General features: G+C 42.2%; 2 protein-coding genes across 4 annotated transcripts; one reads left to right on the forward strand and one right to left on the reverse strand.

Annotated features, from left to right (window-relative positions):
* The first annotated feature begins 2917 nt into the window (after window positions 1–2917).
* LOC121536764 (heterogeneous nuclear ribonucleoprotein A3-like) lies at window positions 2918–6843 on the forward strand. 3 transcript variants are annotated; one of them, XM_041844285.2, is made up of 11 exons: window positions 3831–3914; window positions 4588–4710; window positions 4800–4946; window positions 5035–5245; window positions 5338–5427; window positions 5529–5597; window positions 5685–5738; window positions 5876–6013; window positions 6142–6270; window positions 6362–6432; window positions 6537–6843. In XM_041844285.2, exons 1-10 carry the CDS (start codon window positions 3867–3869, stop codon window positions 6415–6417), a joined length of 1065 nt encoding a protein of 354 aa, XP_041700219.1. In that variant the 5' UTR covers window positions 3831–3866; the 3' UTR covers window positions 6418–6432; window positions 6537–6843. The 3 variants fall into 3 exon arrangements, with proteins under 3 accessions (XP_041700220.1, XP_041700218.1, XP_041700219.1); XM_041844286.1 differs by lacking the exon at window positions 3831–3914 and adding an exon at window positions 2918–3021 and having other exon boundaries at window positions 5529–5738; XM_041844284.2 differs by having other exon boundaries at window positions 3825–3914; window positions 5529–5738.
* Window positions 6844–14399: 7556 nt separating this feature from the next.
* nfe2l2a (nfe2 like bZIP transcription factor 2a) lies at window positions 14400–22446 on the reverse strand. The gene is made up of 5 exons (XM_041844283.2): window positions 22223–22446; window positions 18383–18658; window positions 18016–18105; window positions 17711–17893; window positions 14400–17111 (listed from the first exon to the last, which is right to left on the reverse strand). The coding sequence occupies exons 1-5, from the start codon at window positions 22262–22264 to the stop codon at window positions 15861–15863; spliced, it is 1842 nt and encodes a 613-aa protein (XP_041700217.1). The 5' UTR covers window positions 22265–22446; the 3' UTR covers window positions 14400–15860.
* Between the last annotated feature and the right edge of the window lie 1020 nt (window positions 22447–23466).

The following is a 23466-nucleotide window of genomic DNA, read 5'->3' on the forward strand; positions in this document are numbered from 1 at the left end:
TCAACAACCGAACAAACATGCTGTCCAGGGGTTGGGGCAAGGAGAAGTACACAGAGCATCAATCAAACTCCATCTGTGAGGAGCAGATACCGCAGCACACATGCCTCTACGCTCAGCTCTGCTCAGCTAACCTCTCTCAACACCCAGCCCTCTTCTGTTTTGTGCCATTTCAGTCCAACGTTTTGATTAAAAATAGGTTGCTGGTTCATACATTCCTATGCTTCGTCCAAAGCTTACTGCCAAGTGCAGAGGTGCCAATAATACACCAACGTCAAAGACAAAGTTGGCAAATGCATATCTCGCATCAGGAGAAAATAAATTATTCTATCTGTGTTCTGATAATGGACATGTCACTCTGTTGAAGTAATGTTCAAATCAAATCAAATTTTATTTGCCACATGCACCCAATACAACAGGTGTAGACATTACAGTGAAATGCTTACTTACAAGCCCTTAACCAACAATGCAGTTTTAAGAAAAAAAAATTAAAAAGTGTTAAGTAAAAAATAGATAAGTAAAAAATAATTAAAGAGGTGGGGGTGGGAGGGACAATGCAAATAGTCCGGGTAGCCATGATTAGCTGTTCAGTAGTCTTATGGCTTGGGGGTAGAAGCGGTTAATAAGCATTTTGGACCTAGACTTGGCGCTCCGGTACCGCTTGCCGTGCGGTAGCAGAGAGAACAGTCTATGACTAGGGTGGCTGGAGTCTTTGACAATTTTTAGGGCCTTCCTCTGACAACGCCTGGTATAGAGGTCCTGGATGGCAGGAAGCTTGGCCCCAGTGATGTACTGGGCCGTACGCACTACCCTCTGTAGTGCCTTGCGGTCGGAGGCCGAGCAGTTGCCATACCAGGTGGTGATGCAACCAGTCAGGATGCTGTCGATGGTGCAGCTGTAGAACTTTTTGAGGATCTGAGGACCCATGCCAAATCTTTTCAGTCTCCTGAGGGGGAATAGGCTTTGTCGTGCCCTCTTCACGACTGTCTTGGTGTGTTTGGACCATGATAGTTTGTTGGTGATGTGGACACCAAGGAACTTGAAGCTCTCAACCTGTCCCACTACAGCCCTGTCGATGAGAATGGGTGCGTGCTCAGTCCTCTTTTTTTCCTCATAGTCCACAATCATCTCCTTTGTCTTGATCACGCTGAGGGAGAGGTTGTTATCCTGGCACCACACGGCCAGGTCTTTGACCTCCTCCCTATAGGCTGTCTCATCATTGTCGGTGATCAGGCCTACCATTGTTGTGTCATCGGCAAACTTAAATGATGGTGTTGGAGTCGTGTTGAGCCCAGTGTAACGTCAACTCCTGTTCCAGGCCTCTAAATGCTTGTTGGGAGCATTTCCTCCTTCAGTTGCACCAGGGTATGACTGACTGCCTGATTTTTGACAGCATGACTTTTGGACAAATCCCCTCACATCTGCTGCTCCCCTCATACAGCAGTGGTTGGCATGGGCTTGGACTGGGCAGCAATACATTGTTTATGGCTGCTGGGCTATCCTTGGCTGTTCCCCCTGCACAACATTTTATCAGGCTTGAATGTTTTCCTTCTTAGCTGGTGCTATGGGTAAATGAGAACCCCACATAAAACACTGTAATCAATGCCAATGTCACAGATTGTTCAAAATCAACATGGAGACAGAAGCTGTTGCCCATTTCGAATGGCATTCAGAATAAAACAAAATAATCATTGAGATCCATGGTCTCAATAAAGTATCCATTGTTGCTGTAGCATGCAGAGTATTTGACAACTCCTACACCCAAAGGCGAGAACTCCTGGTACCAAACAACTACCACTGTTCCTTAATTAAGGGCAAGCTCTGAAGCAGAAATAATGTTATCAGGCCTCAATCTCATTATCAGTTTAATTAAGAAATAAATGTGCTGGAACAAACATAGGTGATATGTAATCGACAGTGTCAGAGTGAGGGGTGGAACACAGGACATATTTCATTCATGGTTATTCATAGATATTCTGTTGGTTTAAGAATCCTTGTTTTCATCCATTGTAACAACTGTCTTATTAACTGTTACGGATATAACAATATAATGAATCTCTGTAGTTATAATGGTATTTTACTTAAAAAGGTACAATAATACCACCTATAATATAACAGTACGGTAATAACCAAAACAAAGACATACCGCACTACAACTGTAAATTGGCAATAAATACAAATGAAGGTTAATGACAGTGAAATATTGCCATTTTTATTGAGGCTGTATTTTTTCCTGGCACCCTGTAATGGTAATGACAGACATGATTCCATCCAATAAAACAGTAAAATTCGTGGATACTTGTCCAGATCTGATTTTCAACAAGATTCTATATTTATGGTGAAGCAGCTGATGGCAATAGCATATTGAAGTTGTACTGTTCAATGTCAACACTGACAGTGGTCAAATCCAAAAAGAAATCACTTATGAGTATTCAGATACAATTTGCACTTGCATTAAAATGTGTAGGCTATCTTAAGGCGTTACAAATACTTAACAGTTGCATTTCCCTGCATTTTATTTTAATTTAAAAAAATCCGTATTCAAGAATCACAAAATATTTCCTTTGTTTTGTAGCTATGGGAAAATATGGAAAAACCTGGTTTTAATGACTATGGGGAAAACAATCAATTGTGGCCATTCTGGTACATTGCCCTCAGTGTCCACTAGGTAGCAGACAACTTCCTTGTTTCACTCCTACAGCTACAGGGCACACGGAGCGTGCATGATTAACACGGTCATCACAAATGTTAAAGATTATACATTAGAATAAAAAGATGAGTCTAAATCTTTCATTGATATCATCATTGTACATTTAAATAAAGGTATACTATTCAGCTGAATAATTTACTCTGAATCATTGCTCTTAATCAGCTTGCCCGGCCTATCCAGTTTATTCTGGTAAAACCACAAAAACCGATCCTGGATCAGTTAACGGCTACACGAGCAGTTCAGACTTCTAATCACGTGGTGCAGTAGCTTCCTTTCTTCTCAGAACCAAGGAGAGAATACTTCGCAAAATGGAGGTGATAAATGTTGATTGTTTATCAATGTCTGCATATATTTGCGTTGCACGTAACAATGTAAAGTGTATTATGAGCAAACAGGTCTTTGAAAATGATACAGCGACATAAAATGTGCAAATTATTCTAACCGCAATTTTAGGAAGGCAACATTAACGTTAGCTAGCTAACGTTAGCGCAGCGGCGTTTCTGAACATTTGGCTAGCAAAATTGTATCATGCCAGTCAGAGTTCTACGGTTACAATGTTGCAGTAATGATGGTTTATAGAATGTCTCCACATTTCAACAAGTACTTCAATGTATCATTAATTGGCACATAGGCCTAAAATGTAGGACAGGCCAAACCTTACCTACCGATTGTAACACCAGATAATGTGATATAACCCCCAAAAATGTGTTTCCATTATACTGGGAGTTACAGGTTAGGTAGGTAACGTTACTGTTTGGTGTAGCTCAGATAATTTTCGACCAACCTTACTGCTTGGCGATACTGGCTTTGCCCTCGATTCGTCGAAATAGGGGTCTCATAAAATGTCCAGTTGCAGGGGGTCTGTTTGAATTTAGAAAATGCTCTGTTATTAAAAATAAAATGTTTTGTTCCATAAATGAATCCAACAATGTGTACCCCGCCATCTTGCCTATTTCAAGTCTTCGCTCATTGATTGAGACAGATGGGTCCACCCCAAAGTGCCGCATGTCATGACAGACCCCTGTCTCGATCAACGAGAGAAGACTTGAAATATACAAGATGGCGGCGTACATGTTGTTGGATTACTTCATGGAGTAATTTTATTTTAATAACGGAGCATTTTCTAAATTCAAACGGACCCCCTGCAACTGGACATTTTATGAGACTCCTGTTCCCACAAATCGAAGACGAAGACCGTATTGCTAAGGTTGGTCAAATTATGTGCTACACCAAATGGTACCTAACCTGTAACTCCCAGTATAATGGATACTACAATTGTTTGGTTAAATCACATTATCCAGTTTTACAATCTGTAGCTAAAGCTTAGCCTGCCCTACATTTTAGGTCTATGTATCCCAATGAATGATACATTCAAACACTTGTTGAAATTTGGAGACATTCCATCATCATTCTACAAACCAAGATTACTGCAACATTGTAACTGTAGAACTCTGTGACTGGCATGATGCAATTTAGCTTGCTAAATGTTCAGAAATGCAGCTGTGCTAAAGTTAGCTAGCTAATGTTGCCTTCCTCAAAATGCGTTTAGAATCGTCTGCATTTTGTCACTGCATAATGTTCAAAGACCTGTTTGTTCAATAGTTGTTGCATGCATTGTTTTATAAAGTAAGGAATTGGCTACATAATAATATTTGCATTATAAAATGTATTATAATGCTTTTAAAATGGCAAAATTGTTTTCCCTAGAATGTCCAAGAGTCTTGGCTAATGAGAAAATTCTATCTCAGTACATTTACACTTAAGATATTGCAATCTAGGTTACTACACTGTAAAATGTTTGAAATAAGATGGTATAGTCTGTTGTTCATACAATTACATTGTTGTGTGACATGCATACCTGTTTTGAATCATTTTAAAAGGGACATGAAGCAAGGGAGCCTGAACAGCTCAGGAAGCTGTTCATTGGGGGCCTAAGTTTTGAAACCACAGAGGAAAGTTTAAGGATCCATTTTGAACAATGGGGAAACCTCACAGACAGTGTGGTATGTATGCATTTCACAAGTGTCTAGTATTTCTATGAGGCCTGCCAAAGTCTTAAAGTAATGTGAGATAATACGTTGGTTTCATGTAGGTGATGCGGGACCCAAACAACAAGCGCTCGAGAGGGTTCGGCTTTGTAACATACTCCTGTGTGGAGGAGGTGGATGCCTGTATGGCAGCTCGCCCTCATAAGGTGGACGGACGTGTTGTTGAACCTAAAAGGGCTGTATCGAGAGAGGTAAGCAAACTGCTTCACATTCACGTGCATTTGCGATTGTCAAAGTGTGACAAGTGTGTGCTCACTGCTCAGTTCTCTTCTGTCACAGGACTCTAATAGACCAGGTGCCCACCTGACGGTGAAGAAGATCTTTGTTGGGGGGATCAAGGAGGACACACAGGAGGACCATATCAGGGAGTACTTTGAGAGCTACGGGAGGATTGAGACCATTGACATTATGGAAGAACGCGCAACTGGGAAAAAGAGGGGTTTCTGCTTTGTCTCATTTGATGACAATGACACTGTGGATAAAATTGTTGGTGCGTATGGGGTTGTTGCAGCTTTGAATTGCTCACTTTTAAATATCAGTAAACATTCCTTTTGCTAAGTATTTGCCTTGTTTTCTTTTCAGCTCAAAAATACCACACAATAAACAGCCACAACTGCGAAGTCAGAAAAGCACTCCCAAAACAGGAAATGATGGAGGCGTCCAATCAGAGGAGTAAACATAATAACCCATCTTTATTTGTCCAAATGTATGACTGTTTTAGAGTGGCACAAATAGAATGTACTTCAGTGTCAATAATGGCATTTTCTTTTTAGGTAGGGGTGGTGGCTCTGGAAACTTCATGGGTAGAGGTGGCAACTCTGGTGGTGGCAACTTTGGTCAAGGTAAGTCCCTTTCACATTTGATATGTGGATACATTTGGAACAGTAATCACACCAGCAATGTAAACTTAGTTATCTTGTGTGTTACAGGAGGCTACGGTGGCGGAAGAGGAGGGGATGGATACAATGGATATGGAGGAGAGGGTAAGTATTTCTGTAGTGGATCGTTAGATAAGGAGTGGTCACTTGAAGATGCATTTCTAAAAGAGAGCTTACTATAATCTGAGTGCTCTGCTTTTGTCTTTTTTCTGATCTGAGTTGTTTGTAACCTTTCTGTCCAGGTGGAAACTACAGTGGGGGACCTGGCTACAGAGGTGGACGTGGTGGCGGGTATGGGGGAGGAAGTCCTGGGTATGGAAACCAGGGAGGAGGCTTTGGAGGAGAATATGATAACTACAATGACAGAGGCAACTTCAGGGGTACGAATGCCTGTTTTAGCCAGTATATATTGTCATGACACATGATCTGTTCTTTGAATGAGCTGAACCCACAGTCATTGGATGTGATGTCTGCTATTAACCTAAAAACAAATCCCTGTGGCTCGTAGGGAACTTTGGTGGTGGAAGAGGTGGAAATTACAATGACTTTGGTAACTACGGAGGACCGCAATCCAGCTATGGCCCCATGAAGGGGAACAACTTTGGTGGCAGAAACTCTGGTGGTGGCCCCTATGGAGGTGAGTATTCTCTCGCTGAGCTGGATGAGGCGATGTGCTGTCTGATGTTGTGATTACACAACCCTCATCTGTCAATCATTGTTCATTCTAGGTGGCTATGGCTCAGGCGGTGGAAGTGGGCATGGCTATGGCTCACAGCGATATTGATACTATGATGCTAGGGTAAGTTCCGTTTGAAAATACTGTGTATACCTGACTGTATAGTACAGCATGAGGCCACGCAACACTAGAATAACTATTTGTTTTATCCTGTATCCATTCAACAGGCTTCAGTTCTTAGCAGGAGAGGAGATGAGCAAGGATTTGTCAGGAAAGCAGCAGGTTACTGTACTTTTAGGCAGTCGTCTGAAAGCATTTAGAGGAACAGAAGTCAGAAAGTTACTGCAGCTTTAACGGGAGACTAATCCTAAGAAAGACTGTACACACAAACTACAAAGTGCAAGGGTGTAGCTAGTACCTTATTTGTGGTAGATGTTCCCCCACTTTATAATTGTTCCTTTTGTGCATCTGAAGTGTATGTATTGTTGTGCCTGTGGAATCAGGAGTAAAATAATAAAATAATTTCGAACTCCAGTCAGTTTTGAATAGTCCTACATTTATTTTGCTGTAGATTGATAGATTTTCTATGGTCTTCTCATATTTGTCGTTTTGAAGAACTTGGTCCTGTCAAAAGGGCGTATACGCATCAGGCCCTCAAATTAGCTAGAGCTGTCCTTTTTTCTTCTTCTTTGAAGTTAATATGATTGCAAGTCTTTGTATCAAGTGTATTATGATTTGTATTTCAAGAACCCTATGTATTTCATTAGTGACAAGTGGTTATAAGTAGTGCAGACAACAATTTAAGGAAATGTGTTTTACGCTACTTGTATGCAGTAAACAGAATTATAGATTGTGAAAATATTTTGACAAGTGGAAAAAACATTTAATAAAGTTGTGTAGTAAAGTATTTTGAAGTATAGTGCATCATTGGCTCAGAGAGTTTGAAGGATTGGATTCTTGTCATGTGTCATTACAAATCAAGTGTAGCAAATCAATATCCTCAGAAGTATGTTTTGTTTTCTCTGAACTTCTTTGAAAGCATCTTTTTTTTCTGCCTGGATGGAAAGGGAGTCTTGGCTAGTCCTAGGGCGAGGGACACGCATCGCCTAGCCAGGATTGCACTAGTAGGATTGTTACAGCTACAAGCCACTTCAGTTGGGCCTCAGCGGGTCAGTATGGAAGATTGCAGAGTATTTTTTCAGACAGGACCTCTTCAGCCCCAGCACAGTGGACAAGTCAGCATGTTGTGAGAGAAAAGAGAAGGCAGCACCAAGAGCCGCACCCTTGGAAAGCATATTCTAGCAAATAAAGACTAACTAGAGTTCCTGGACACTTAGAGATCTGGTTGAGTCAGATATGGCAGTTTACCAGGAAGTTCTTATTAGCTTTCAGACCTTACAGGGGAAAGGGAAGTGAGTATTTCACAAGCAGTGGTAACATGAAGATGCAGGTAAGAGTAACCACTTTGCTTGATTTACAGATCGTGAAAGAAGCATTACCACTACTCTTAAAGGCTGAAAATCTCTAATGACACGATTACATGGACATTTCTGGATGGGTAAGACTTAAGTAATTCTCAAAGTATACTGGAAGGTGTAAGGCTGCACACACCAACATTCAAATAAGGGTGAACAATTGCTGTTGAGTATGGAATCCCTTCTGAGAGTGAAAGGGTACCATTCACTCAATTTAAGGTCATTTTTAAGGATCTCATGCATTTCTTGCACAGCTCACTGATCTCTGGGAGTCTGCAGAACAGGCTTACAGTCATGAAGGCTTACATTACAGGTATCTTGATATTTTGCTCTGAATTTTATATATTTTCAATATATCGCTTTGAAAGGTAACATTAAAAAGTATAACTGAATTAAGGATGGAGATTTTTTCACCCCCTGGTCAGACAAGGTACAGTGGGGGAAAAAAGTATTTAGTCAGCCACCAATTGTGCAAGTTCTCCCACTTAAAAAGATGAGAGGCCTGTAATTTTCATCATAGGTACACGTCAACTATGACAGACAAATTGAGGGGGAAAAATCCAGAAAATCACATTGTAGGATTTTTAATGAATTAATGAAAATAAGTATTTGGTCACCTACAAACAAGCAAGATTTTTGGCTCTCACAGACCTGTAACTTCTTCTTTAAGAGGCTCCTCTGTCCTCCACTCGTTACCTGTATTAATGGCACCTGTTTGAACTTGTTATCAGTATAAAAGACACCTGTCCACAACCTCAAACAGTCACACTCCAAACTCCACTATGGCCAAGACCAAAGAGCTGTCAAAGGACACCAGAAACAAAATTGTAGACCTGCACCAGGCTGGGAAGACTGAATCTGCAATAGGTAAGCAGCTTGGTTGACAAAAACCTCCTTCCATCAGCAAGGGCATTGAAGATGAAACGTGGCTGGGTCTTTCAGCATGACAATGATCCCAAACACACCGCCCGGGCAACGAAGGAGTGGCTTCGTAAGAAGCATTTCAAGGTCCTGGAGTGGCCTAGCCAGTCTCCAGATCTCAACCCCATAGAAAATCATTGGAGGGAGTTGAAAGTCCGTGTTGCCCAGAGACAGCCCCAAAACATCACTGCTCTAGAGGAGATCTGCATGGAGGAATGGGCCAAAATACCAGCAACAGTGTGTGAAAACCTTGTGAAGACTTACAGAAAACGTTTGACCTGTGTCATTGCCAACAAAGGGTATATAACAAAGTATTGAGAAACTTTTGTTATTGACCAAATACTAATTTTCCACCATAATTTGCAAATAAATTCATTAAAAATCCTACAATGTGATTTTCTGGATTTTTTTTCTTCTCATTTTGTCTGTCATAGTTGACGTGTACCTATGATGAAAATTACAGGCCTCTCATCTTTTTAAGTGGGAGAACTTGCACAATTGGTGGCTGACTAAATACTTTTTTCCCCACTGTAGGTATCATATTCTAGTTTGAATAAATTAATAACATTATGCATGTCTATTAAATGTGTTACTTGAATAAAGACATCTCTCCTAAAAGGAATTAGTGATTTATTTTATGTATGAACAGTGGTTGAGATTATCCATTTATTGAGAAGAACGCTGTGAATACTCTGACGCAAAACGTGATCTTTGTTTTGTTAGCCTCACAGCCTCTGGAAAGATTGGTTTAAGAGAGGGTGGAGAAGGCTTGACGTTCAAAGGTAAAGTATGTGGGTGAAAGGGCCTGGAACTGCAAATACTACAATGTGCAGTGCTATGCTTTTTCCAACATGTTTGTCCAGTGGACCTTTGAAGTCGTCATGCATGGTTCACATGAAGTGTAGCTGAACAATGGAGGGAAACTGTTGTAGACCTGAATAAATGCAGTTGGAACCAGAGCCATACAGTGCATTCAAAGTATTCAGACCCCTTCACTTTTTCCACATTTTGTTACATTACAGCCTTATTCTAAAATTGATTTTTTATTTTTTATCCTCATCAATCTATACACAATACCCCATAATGACAAAGCAAAAACAGGTTTTTAGACATTTTAGCAACATTTTAATTTTTTTTACCCGGAAATCTCACATTTACGTAAGTATTCAGACCCTTTACTCCGTACTTTGTTGAAGCATCTTTGGCAGCGATTACACCCTTGAGTCTTGGGTTTGATGCTACAAACTTGGCACACCTGTATTTGGGGAGTTTCTCCCATTCTTCTCTGCAGAGCTCTGTCAGGTTGAATGGGGAGCGTTGCTGCACAGCTATTTTCACGTCTCTCCAGAGATGTTAGATAGGGTTCAAGTCAAATCAAATTTTATTGGTCACATACACATATTTAGCAGATGTTATTGCGGGTGTAGCGAAATGCTTGTGTTCCTAGCTCCAACAGTGCAGTAGTATCTAACAATTTACAACAAAACACAAATCTAAAAGTAAAATAATGGAACTAAGAAATAAATATTTGGACGAGCAATGTCGGTGTGACTAAAATACAGAATAATAGAATATAGTATGTAAACATTATTAAAGTGGCCAGTGATTCTATGTATATAGGGCAGCAGCCTCTGAGGTGCAGGGTTGAGTAATCAGGTGGTAGCTGGCTAGTGATGGCTATTTAACAGTCTGGCCTTGAGATGGAAGCTGTTTTTCAGTCTCTCGGTCCCAGCTTTGATGCACCTGTACTGACCTCGCCTTCTGGATGATAGCGAGGTGAACAGGCCGTGGCTAGGGTGGTTGATGTCCTTGATGATCTTTTTGGCCTTCCTGTGACATCAGGTGCTGTAGGTGTTCTTGAGGGCAGGCAGTGTGCCCCCGGTGATCCGTTGTGCAGACCGCACAACCCTCTGGAGAGCCCTACGGTTGCGGGTGGTGCAGTTGCCGTACCAGGCGGTGATACAGCCCGACAGGATGCTCTAAATTGTGCATCTGTAAAAGTTTGTGAGCGTCTTAGGGGCCAAGCCAAATTTCTTCAGCCTCCCGAGGTTGAAGAGGCGCTGTTGCTCCTTCTTCACCACACTGTCTTTTTGGGTGGACCATTCAGATTGTCAGTGATGTGTATGCTGAGGAACATGAAGCTTCCCACCTTCTCCACTGCAGTGCGGTCGGTGGATAGGTGCGTTCTCCCTCTGCTGTTTCCTGAAGTCCACGATCAGCTCCTTCGTTTTGTTGAGGGAGAGGTTATTTTCCTGGCACCACTCCGCCAGGGCCCTCAACTCCTCCCTGTAGGCTGTCTTGTTGTTGTTAATCAGGCCTAGTACTGTTGTGTTGTCTGCAAACTTGATGATTGAGTTGGAGGCGTGTGTGGCCACGCAGTCATGGGTGAACAGGGAATACAGGAGGGGGCTGAGCACGCACCCTTGTGGGGCCCCTGTGTTGATGATCAGCGAAGTGGAGGTGTTGTTTCCTACCTTCACCACCTGGGGGCGGCCTGTCAGGAAGTCCAGGACCCAGTTGCACAGGGTGGGGTTCAGACCCAGGGCCCCGATCTTAATGATGAGCTTGGAGGGTACTATGGTGTTGAAGGCTGAGCTATACATAAGTATTTGATCCCCTGCTGGTTTGCCCACTGACAAAGAAATGATCAGTCTATAATTTTTATGGTAGGTTTATTTGAACAGAGAGAAAAAAATCCAGAAAAACGCATGTCAAAAATGTTATAAATTGATTTGCATTTTAATGAGGGAAATAAGTATTTGACCCCCTCTCAATCAGAAAGATTTCTGGCTCCCAGGTGTCTTTTATACAGGTAACGAGCTGAGATTAGGAGCACACTCTTAATCAATCAATCAGATTCCAAACTCTCCACCATGGCCAAGACCAAAGAGCTCTCCAAGGATGTCAGCGACAAGATTGTAGACCTACACAAGGCTGGAATGGGCTACAAGACCATCGCCAAGCAGCTTGGTGAGAAGGTGACAACAGTTGGTGCGATTATTCGCAAATGGAAGAAACACAAAAGAGCTGTCAATCTCCCTCGGTCTGGGGCTCCATGCAAGATCTCACCTCGTGGAGTTGCAATGATCATGAGAACGGTGAGGAATCAGCCCAGAACTACACGGGAGGATCTTGTCAATGATCTCAAGGCAGCTGGGACCATTGTCAACAAGAAAACAATCGGTAACACACTACGCCATGAAGGACTGAAATCCTGCAGCGCCCGCAAGGTCCCCCTGCTCAAGAAAGCACATATACAGGGCCGTCTGAAGTTTGCCACTGAACATCTGAATGATTCAGAGGAGAACTGGGTGAAAGTGTTGTGGTCAGATGAGACCAAAATCAAGCTCTTTGGCATCAACTCAACTCGCTGTGTATGGAGGAGGAGGAATGCTTCCTATGACCCCAAGAACACCATCCCCACCGTCAAACATGGAGGTGGAAACATTCTGCTTTGGGGGTGTTTTTCTGCTAAGGGGACAGGACAACATCACCGCATCAAAGGGACGATGGACGGGGCCATGTACCGTCAAATCTTGGTTAAGAACCTCCTTCCCTCAGCCAGGGCATTGAAAATGGGTTGTGGATGGGTATTCCAGCATGACAATGACCCAAAACACACGGCCAAGGCAACAAAGGAGTGGCTCAAGAAGAAGCACATTAAGGTCCTGTCTCTCACTGTTCAAATAAACCTACCATTAAAATTATAGACTGATCATGTCTTTGTCAGTGGGCAAACGTACAAAATCAGCAGGGGATCAAATACTTTTTTCCCTCACTGTAGTCAATGAACAGCGTTCTGATGTAGGTATTCCTCTTGTCCAGATGGGATAGGGCAGTGTGCAGTGCGATGGTGATTGCATGTCTGTGGATCTATTGCGGCGGTAAGCAAATTGAAGTGCGTCACGGTGTCAGGTAAGGTAGAGGTGATATGATCCTTAACTAGCCTCTCAAAGCACTTCGTGATGATGGAAGTGAGTGCTACTGGGCGATAGTCATTTAGTTCAGTTACCTTTACTTTCTTGGGTACAGGAACAATGGTGGACATCTTGAAGCAAGTGGGGACAGCAGACTGGAATAGGGAGAGATTGAATATGTCGGTGAACACTCCAGTCAGCTGGCCTGCGCATGCTCTGAGGACACGGCTATGAATGCCGTCTGGGCCAGCAGCCTTGCGAGGGTTAACACGCTTAAATGTCTTACTCACGACGGCCACGCTCCTTTGGAGCGGTCTGCGCTGGTGGCACTGTGTTATCCTCAAAGCGGGTAAAGAAGGTGTTTAGCTTGTCCGGTAGCAAGACGTCGGTGTCCGCCACGTGGCTGGTTTTCCCTTTGTAATCCGTGATTGTCTGTAGACCCTACCACATAAGTCTCGTGTCTGAGCCATTGAATTGGGACTCTACTTTTTCTCTGTACTGACGTTTTGCCTGTTTGATTGCCTTACGGAGGGAATAACTACACTGTTTGTATTTGACCATATTCCCAGTCACCTTGGTTCGCGCTTTCAGTTTTGCGCGAATGCTGCCATCCATCCACGGTTTCTGGTTTGGGTAGGTCTTAATAGTTAACGTGGGAACAACATCCCCTATACACATCCTGATGAACTATGTGTCCGTGTATACATCAATGTCATAGGCTCCCCGGAACATATCCCAGTCTGCTTGATCAAAACAATCTTGAAGCATGGATTCCGATTGGTCAGACCAGCGTTGAATAGACCTTAGCACGGGTACTTCCTTTTACTGAGCAGTAGCTTCCGTCTGGCCACTCTACCACAAAGGCCTGATTGGTGGAGTGCTACAGAGATGGTTGTCCTTCTGGAAGGTTCTCCCATCTCCACAGAGGAACTCTGGAGCTCTGTCAGAGTGGCCATCGGGTTTTTGGTCACCTCCCCTGACGAAGGCCCTTCTCCCGATTGCTCAGTTTGGTTGGGCGGCCAGCTCTAGCAAGAGTCTTGGTGGTTCCAAACTTCCATGTAAGAATGATGGAGGCCACTGTGTCCTTGGGGACCTTCAATGTTGCAGAAATGTTTTGGTACTTTTCCCCAGATCTGTGCCTCGACACAATGCTGTCTCAGAGCTCTACGGACAATTCCTTCGACCTCATGGCTTGGTTTTTGCTCTGACATGCATTATCAACTGTGGGACCTTATACAGACAGGTGTGTGCCTTTCCAAATCATGTCCAATCAATTGAATTTACCACAGGTGGACTCCAATGAAGTTGTAGAAACATCTCAAGGATGATCAAAGGAAACAGGATGCACCTGAGCTCAATTTCGAGTCTCATAGCAAAGGCTGTGAATACTTATGTAAATAAGGTATTTCTGTTTATTTTTTTATAATTTTGTAAAAGTTTATATACCTGTTTTCGCCTTGTCATTATGGGGTATTGTGTGTAGATTGATAAGGAAAAAATATAATTTAATCAATTTTAGAATAAGGCTGTAATGTAACAATGTGGAAAAAGGGAAAGGGTCTGAATACTTTCCGAATGCACTGTATATTTAGTTAGGCCAACTTTTATAATATTGCTCAAATTCTAGACATTCAGTTACATAGCATTGTTTAAATATTCCCCATGTAATGTTAATGGCGAGCTAGTATGGCTGAAACAGAATGTTGAAGTGTCATGTCTGGTTGGAACCATGTTTTTTTTTAAAGTGTTTTGGCTTTCACAAAAGAGTTTTATAGAATTAAAATATTCAAAACGAAGTTTAATGTACATGATGGGCTTTCTGTTTGTGGACAATAAGCATGGCTATTGAAAAAACAAAAAGGTCTAGTAGATCGACCCAATAGCTGTTTTGATTACATTGTGAATGTCATTTGGATCACTGCAACCTCCTTTTTTAACTTGAAGGAAACAGTTGTGGTTTGTTCTGTTTAGAAAAACACATAGTTACGTAATCACAGTCAGCAAAGCCGTTATGTGCATCTGGCATGCATAGTTGCATACTATCAAATCAAACTTTATTCATAAAGCAAAATTCTTACAAATTCATTTCAAAGTGCTTAAATAAAAGGCGAGAAAGATCAAACAATGTTTAAGAGAAATTACGAGTAAAATAACATTGGATTTGAGATTAATGCAGGTAAAAGGGGATACAATCTCAAAAGGGATAAAAAGTAGATAATATGGGTAAGACAACTAAAAGCACCTTAGTTAAATAGCACGGCTAAAGATGTCTTAAGACAAATCTTGTGTCAACAGTTTTTGAGGCCCTAAGATCCTCTGGCAAGCTATTCCAAAGGCCAGGACCATAGTGCCTGAAAGCAGACTCACCAAAAGTTTTGGTTCTGACATTTGGAACGACTAAAAGACGAGTGCCAGAAGATCTAAGGGATTGACCGGGCACATACCTTAAAAAAAGATATCAGACATTAAAATCTGACATTAAAAGCATATCAGACATGTATTCGAATGCCAGGCCATGTAGTGCTTTATAAATCAATATAGATTGTGTTTAGGCTGATATATAACTTCATTACAGTATGTCACAATGTCAGGAGTAAGCAAGAGCAACTGCCTAAATGAATAGTTTATTTCATTTTATAAACTGGGTGGTTGGAGCCCTGAACGTATACCACGGGTATGACAAAACATTTATTTTTACTGCTCTAATTATGTTGGTAACCAGTTTATAATAGCAATAAGGCACCTTGGGGGTTTGTGAAATATGACCGATATACCACGACTAAGGGCTGTGTCCAGGCACTCCGCGTTGCATCGTGCTATATATCACACCCCCTCTGGCCTTATTGCTTAAATAAACCACGAGAGTCAGAAGATACAAAATAAATGGAGCTGCAAATCAAAGAGTAAAGTTTATAAAACAGACATAAGTAACAGTGATTGCAACAATATAATTAGCATACTAAAACATGATATATACAATTCACATTTTCATATCTCAATAGCAAATAATGTATAAATGTATTTACAAGCAATATCAGTAAAACAACCTTAGAGGAAAATAGAGACCAGTACAAAATAACTAAAATATCAAAAATATTATAAAGACATTCAAGAAGAGTAGGCAAGGACTATATAATAGTTCTGCTATTTCACTAATGCTTAAAGCCAAGCAACTACAAAGTTATTATTTGCATAGTGTTATTACTAATGCAGTACCAAGTAGTAAATCAGAGAAGTGCTAGTTGTAATTTTTCTTGATAGGCGTCTTTTTAATGCGGGGGACGAGGAAGACTGTGCCATCGGTGGTCTGCTGGAGTGAGTACTCAGAAGGGGAGAAGGGCTTCCCCTCCTCATCCCTCACCAGACTGAACACCTCCAGGTACAGGGTGTTAAGCTCCTGCTTCATCTGCTGCAAGCTGCTGTCATTCTTGGTCTTCTCTCTCTGCAGTCGCTCCTTCTCCTCCTTCAACGAGTCCAGGTCATACTCCAGCTCCACGATGTTCTCCATCTTGCGTTTGCGGCAGTTCTGGGCGGCCACCTTGTTCTTGCCCCGCCGACGGATGTCTCTGACCAGGGCCAGCTGGGCCTCGTTGAGCTGGTGCTTGGACATCATCTCGTTGAAATTGTCCACAGGCAGGTTGATGATCATGTCCACGGTGAAGGGGATCTGGAGGGCCTTGGCACGCTGCTCGTCTCTGGAGAGACGCTTCTCGGAGCGCCTCCTCTTCTTGTCTTTGATGAAGGGGGGATCGTTGTGGCCAGTCTCCTCATCTGGCTCTGTCTTGCCATGTTTGGGCTTTTTGTCCTGCTGCTGAGCTGACACAGAGGGAGAAGGCTGGAAACCATCAGGTTGGAAAGACAGTGAGAACATCTCGGAGTAGTCAGACTCTGCACTCTCAGGGTTACTGTCCATCTCCTCCATGTCTGAATCGCTGTAGCCACCAAAGGAGCCGTCCCCATACATCGATTTCTCAGGGGAGCTAGCATGTGGGCTTGCTTCCACAGACACACCTGAATCAGAATCTGGAAATTCTGGCATTATCTCAGTTTTGTTGCCTCTGTCAAATGCATCTCTAGGAGAAAGGTCATGTAATTCTATTGGTGTAAAAGAAGGCTTGTGTGGCATCTCTGCCAATGAGTTACTGCCATTTCCTTGGCCACAAGGCAGGGTGACACTGGTCACTTTTGTGTTGACAATGTCTGGGTAAAATACGTCACAGAAAGTCTCTGCACTGAAGTTAGTATTTAGGTCCGGAGCCTTTAGGGTCATCTGATTGAGGTGGTCAAGAGGAGCCATGTTGGGTAAGCTCTCCTCAAAGGCATTGATGAATTCAGGTGGGCAGACCTCTGCTGTGTTTGACGCCATCTCTACCAGGTTGGGCAATGGGTAGAAGCTGTAGTTTGGATTCTGCACCTCATGGGTGGTGTTAGTGGGCAGATATCCTCCTGTCTGCTCCAGTGTGTCCTTCATTTGCATATTCAGGCATTGCTGGAAAACAAGATTCAGAAGAGTCAAAACAAATCCAGTAACCCATGCAGTTTATCAGACGTCAAGATGTAACATTATAGTAATATGCAGTATAGTACCATCACATGGACTAGCAGTTGTTCAGCGTTTACTAAGCCTTGGTTTCAAACCTTTGTATTTTATTCTCAGTAGTAGCTGAAACTTTGCATAGGTGCAATATTGCAAATAAATTGGGGTTCCTTAATTGACTAACATTTTAGCATGAAATTATGCACTGTATTTGTACTGTAAGTAAACTATTTTCTGGTTTGTTTCCATGCTACCTTCATCCACTGCTAACCATTAGAGCGTTATTGAGCTGTTACCAAGGACACAAGCAGTTTCACACCTTTGAGGCTTCCCTCCCACTGCTCTGAGGCAAGTGTTCTGAGGAAACCTGATCACAGTGGATTTAGATGAGTATTGTCTGCTTCTGCTATGTGTCCCATTCAAACACACAGGACAAAGGTGAGTAGGTTCTCTCATGCATGCATGACTGCTGCAATCCATGCATTCTTTGGGTGTTTTTTTACACCACAGAGAATCGTGCCATTGAGGTGGTAGAATCTGCCGATTTGTACCTGCAGCTCAGGAAGGGACAAAAGCTCCATCCAGGCCTGCTCCAAATCTGGGGAGGTCCTCTGTGGGGGCAGTGGGGCTGGGAATAGGGGTGGCTGGGTCAAAGCTGGCAGCTCACATGCCATCATGACATGGCTGCTGTTAGGGGCTGGAGCTACGGTGGCGTCCAGACAGGCAGAGGTTGTCTACAATACCAAAAAAAGGGGGTGGGGGGAACACTGTAAAAGACCGGAACAGACATGAGATATTGTTTTTTTGGTTTGTTTGAGAGATATATATATTTATCTAATAGTGAATGTATTCTTACCTCTGCCTCTACCAGTGGGAAGGTCTCTGCCAGCAGCTGCATACATTCATCAAATGACATGGCATCCCCATCTTCTGAGAAGCTGACATTCTGAAGGGAAAGATTCAAATCATATGTAACCCCTCTTTAGCAAAGGAATAGGTATGAATTTGAACAGAGTGCATAGCACTACCTAGACAAAGGTCTTCACAGATGAGTTTCTAAAGAGACAAATCCACCAATGCAAAACTACAGAGCCACCTGTTTTTCCCTATTTACACTGGATGAGGTGGTTACCTAGCTACAGAGCAGCTGCACCCAACCCAGTGCAGGGAGGGGAGTGGCCAGCCCCTGTCATGACTGACAGCTGTGTGTGTGTGTACTGTACCTGTGTGACTTGAGAGGGCGCGGCGGTGGTGGCAGACTGTGGTGACTGGCCGCTGGGTGCAAGGCGGGGCACGAACTCCCCCGTCTCCTCATCCAGCTGCAGCTGAGCCAGCAAGGCCTTCTCCTGCTCCCTCAGCAGCTGCTGCCTCTTCTCCTCCTCCTGCTCCCGCTGCCGCTGCAGCTCATGCTCCTTCTGACGGTGGCAGTAGTCAAACACCTCTCGCCTCGCACCGAGGTCGATGTCCTGCCTCCACAGGATGTCGATTAGGTCCACTTCCTGCCAAGAGACAACCGGTTAAACTGGAACTCACAAAGCACCATATTGACTGACCAGATGATAAGGAGATTGTGCACTAGGAACAAGGAATTGTGTGCCTGCTGTGAAGTATCATGGCTACTGGCTCTCGCTACAGTGCCACACCCCGTCCCTTCGGCTGTCTGTCCTTTGACGACAAGCTAGAACGTAATGAGGACGAAGCCGTCTGAATAATAGATGCACTTCTCCATTTCCCCAGAGTTCAGTCCCCACCCACAAAGAATACGTGCCTCTTAGCTGCTTTCCAGGCAGAGGAGCACAGGGACTTGATTAGTCTTTAACCAAATAAATGAAAGGCCAACCGGTCAAATGAAATGTTGTATCTCTGTCTGTTGTATCAGAAGCTTAGACCAAAAACTAATTAAATCAATGATCACTCTGAGGAGAAAAGTTAATTCATACAGCTTGAAATGTAATGTGGTTTACTTTTTATTTGATATATCACAATGCACCACAAGGTCACTACATTTACTACTGTATTTGGAGAACCATACTACGTTGAGACCTGGTAATAGTTTAGTACTGATATGTTCAGAGGAAGTGCTAACTATATTCCCCACTGGTGTATAGCACATGTTTATAACTAGACCATTTGGTTCTCCACTTCTACCTCACTGTGGCTGATGTTTATTAGCTTCCTGCGTGTTAATTCAGGAATGTCCAGAGATGAAACTGTGCTGGTCTCCCTTAGGCCTCTTAACATCCATTACACAGACCTTATTTACAGAAGTAAGTGTTTCACAAGGGCCTTGGGAGATTGCATAAACCCAAAATATTACGTCACACTGAAAGCTCTGAGCATGTGACTTTGTTTCTCTGCAGAGAGACTGGGTCACATGAACAGAACAGAGAGAGCAGAGAGGATGTAAAGAGAGACCGATCAGATGACTAACAAAGCAGAAGGAAGTATAAAGAGGATGTGGATTTGGAGCTTGATATTTGTTAAAAACTGATAGATTTCGACATAACTATTTGTATTGTAAAAGGAATGAGCACAAGTAATTGCTTTGTAACTGTGTAGACCAAATCAAGTGTTAAACATGACCTATGACCTCTTATTCAGAAATAGGTATAATAAACATTGGCTCTCTGTTTGTGTGCATCAGAGGTGCAGTGTTGCTGACAACCCTTTAACCCTATTTGTCTTGGTTGTTACGTCAAAGCCAGCAATAGTCCATGACCACTAAAGCCCGTAACGTCACAAGGTCTGTTTAGGGCAATAAGTCCCGCTATTAATCTTGGTCTGAGTAGTGAGTACACACAACCATAAATTATGGCTGTGGAGATGAGGAAGAATGGCCTAAACTGACCTAACAGCTGCTGGATGAAAGCAGCTTTTGTGGTCAGCCATGTTTTCTCCTTTCAAAAACAGCAGATTGAGTCCATGTGTCATACCTTTAAACCACACAACCAAACACAACTATCAGTTACAGTCTAGAAGAGTGAAGAAATCTTGAAAAGGACAATGCCTTATTATTTTATAGACACTTTCATCATACAGGACAGATTCATTCTGTCATAAAATACAAATGATCTTCATATAGTTTCATGAACACTGTCATTTCATAATCCCTTTTGAGGAAAAATATTTTTTTGGAGCCACTTTAAGCTTTTCATTTTGTCAATGACACTTCAACTCCACTCATTCAGGCAGAGATGAGTGATCTGTGTACATTCACAAATGACTGATCCTCCCTCTCAAAAAGAGGACGATGTAACTATTGTAAACAGAAGATGTTGACTCCATTGGGTCCATTTTGGTAAATTGTTTGGATAAACGACTTCAAGTTTTAAACTCAGTAACTATTCTGTTAATAAACTATATTGGTGGAGTGAAGTATTTATCCACAAAATACTTGTGAAACATACTGGTTAGTTCACTGATAATTCACAATGGTACTTGAATGTAATAATTAAATGGGAACTGGGCAAAATTTCCTGGTTGATTCTGCAAGTTAGTGTAAATAAAAGCTCTTCCTTTTCCATTCTCAAACAACATCTCTTTGTTTGAATCCCAAACATACTTTGAGTAGCTGTTTAGTATTTTCCATCTCAGAATGTGCAGCAACTCAAACAACATAATAAAAACATCATATTAGTGGTATAGATACCACTTATAAAAACAAGCCCACCACAGATTCCAACAATACAGGAATTAAGTGATAGTAAAACAACAGATGAGTGGGCCTATATACATAAATGTTGATCTGTAATACCTTGATACCTAAAAAAAAACGAATAACAAATGGTAGCAGTTGTATATTAATAAAAAGCATGAGCTGGCGCACCCCCAGAGAAAAGTATTTAGTGTAGATGTGCTAACTAACGGTGAATAAACTGTAAACTATAAAAATAAAGAGTTGCACACTCTATGTATAAACTCCCAGTCATTTATTGGGTAAACAACCAACGTTTCAGCATTACTGTGCCTTCTTCAGGGTCACCCTGAGGGTATATTAACATACTTTGCCTTTGTCAATGGTTCAATACACAATCAGATGAGTTTGGAATTGGGATAATGCCTTTACCCCAACATCATCCTCTCTTTTTCTCCAAAAAATAAACACATCTTGTTACAACAACTATGTACCTCCTGAACATTCCCCAACTCAGGTTAACTCTTTTAATCTAGGGAAACCTGTTCATCAATTGATTAGTAGATTAACGTGTTATTAACTGTTTGTAAACCAAGGCCAGCTGCAGAACTACAACCACTTCTGGGTTATTATAATAATGACTAGCCTACGCATTTGTTAATTTGACACCTATTTACATATCAAATAAAATCAATTCCAGGTTTAGCAGCCTGTGATCGTGCAATCAACTGTATCTATGGCGCAAAGGTAGGCCTATGGATGCCATCTACCGGAACACAGGATGTGGCTCTAGTGGCGCATTGGGAGATTCCGACGGCCAAAGAACAAGCGCACCGACATTAAAAGAAAAGGGCTGTCTGGGGAAAACTTTCCTCATCATCAACTTGCCATATTTTTTACTTGACAATAATTGCATCATTACACATATGGATTACGATATTAAGCGGATATTCAACTGTTATCTTTCGCCCAATGTAGTTGTATGCACCGGGCAGACTACCATCCATGACTTTGCAGAAATGTCTATGAACGACCTGTCGACTACTGCGGAGACGGAAATTGTAGCCTAGTGCTAGAAACGCGTGTACAAATGTCAAAACTACAGCACAACAAGCTATGATAGCCTATAGGCTAAGAAAGCATATTTACGACACATTCGTTTCTTTTCATTAATTTACGAAACAATATCTTATTAAATAATATAAGGACTATTATGGAAAACGCACATTGGGTTGAACATGACAGTTTATTAATATCAGGTAACATGAGTGTAGGCCTTCTTTCATTTAAATCGTTTGAACTATCCAATAAAATAGTTTTTCGACAGTAGGCAAAGGGCAGTCTAACATTGTATCAATATATCAACCTTGAGATGTTTTACAAAGCCTACTGCGTTGAATATAGTAGCCAATAACAATAGAATATTTACCTGTTGACTAGGATGCATTTTATGCATCTCAATTTCCATCATAGTGGATAGTTGGCCTGTCCCTTCGTAAAGAAAAACCCAATAGGCCTATATAAAAAGCAGATATGTAATCCTTTACAGCAATATAAAATGGTGGACTATCCGAAGGCGAGGAGTCCGGCGAAGCAATGTTTTGACTATGAAGGAAATATTGCATCTAATCTTGTGAAAGTTTACGGAAAACCCCAAGCATTCTGATAGCCCTGCCCACAAGTTGCGTCAGCCAGTCAAGGGCTCTGAGTGAGCCGCGCTGGGATCGTCCCCCTCAACATCCTATTGGTTCGATAAGGCCACTTTGTGGCTGTGCTCTGGACAGCCAATGTTAGATTTGCTACACATTAAAAACAAGGTTTTTGTTATGTAACCTAAAAATGTAAAGTGTATTCAAGAAGTGTCCAGAGACATTTACATCATCTCTCCGCCACCACGGATTCATGACACTAGAAGAGGTATTTTGATAGAATAATGGCAGTTATTACATTGTTATTACAACCGTTTTTACAACAATTGTCAGCATTGTTCCAAAATATGTCACATTTATCAATTTTATGATCTTGACAGACTAAAGTACCCCCCACTTATTTCATGCAGAATGCTATAAAGCTGCAGTGTATAGGCTTGCAAACTGCATTTATGTACAGTGTAGGCCTATAGGATACAATGGGAATCAGGTATGCATGCATTGAATATAATAAGGATTAGAAACTGAAACTATAATAAGGCTCAATTGTGCTCAACATTGATCTCTATGGTTGTCTGCAGTAGGCCTTGGTCTGCTCACAGCTAATCCAACTAGGAGAGAGATGGGGTGGCAACTCCTGAAAATGGATCTATTACATAGCGACCTCATCTGGTTTAGATGACGCCAAAGTATTTCATTAACTTGTACAGTAGCCTAGCCTAGACTACAGCAGGCCCCAGGCCCTCGCCCTTGCACACTCTGTAGACTCAGCCACACCATTGACACAGTTGGCTTAGTATAACTTATTCAAATGTAACAGAGATGGTGCACAGTCATAGCCTCACACGTGTATCTTTGCACTGTTGACTCAAGACCAGATAGTAGCCTCTCCTGACGCTGTTCTATGTTTGCGTCCGTGGGCGTGGCGTAGCGTTTGGCCGGAGCAAGGAGTTTGGGTAGCCAGGCAAATGGTAGCCAACACACGGTTGGCTTTGAAGTTGACGACCAGGGTTAGATACCCAAT

Source organism: Coregonus clupeaformis, chromosome 23 (assembly GCF_020615455.1).
Source record: "Coregonus clupeaformis isolate EN_2021a chromosome 23, ASM2061545v1, whole genome shotgun sequence".
In the NCBI taxonomy this organism is placed as follows: domain Eukaryota; kingdom Metazoa; phylum Chordata; class Actinopteri; order Salmoniformes; family Salmonidae; genus Coregonus; species Coregonus clupeaformis.

Excerpts from the sequence above, each read along its gene's own strand:
- nfe2l2a (XM_041844283.2), bottom strand. The coding sequence starts at position 22,264 with ATGATGGAAATTGAGATGCATAAAATGCATCCTAGTCAACAG. Across the intron at positions 18,106-18,382 it reads CGCCCTCTCAAGTCACACAG|AATGTCAGCTTCTCAGAAGA; the intron begins GTACAGTACACA and ends CTTTCCCTTCAG. Across the intron at positions 17,894-18,015 it reads TCCCACTGGTAGAGGCAGAG|ACAACCTCTGCCTGTCTGGA; the intron begins GTAAGAATACAT and ends TTGGTATTGTAG.
- LOC121536764 (XM_041844284.2), top strand. The coding sequence starts at position 3,867 with ATGAGACTCCTGTTCCCACAAATCGAAGACGAAGACCGTATTGCTAAG. Across the intron at positions 5,428-5,528 it reads GGAGGCGTCCAATCAGAGGA|GTAGGGGTGGTGGCTCTGGA; the intron begins GTAAACATAATA and ends TTTTCTTTTTAG. Across the intron at positions 6,014-6,141 it reads TGACAGAGGCAACTTCAGGG|GGAACTTTGGTGGTGGAAGA; the intron begins GTACGAATGCCT and ends TGTGGCTCGTAG.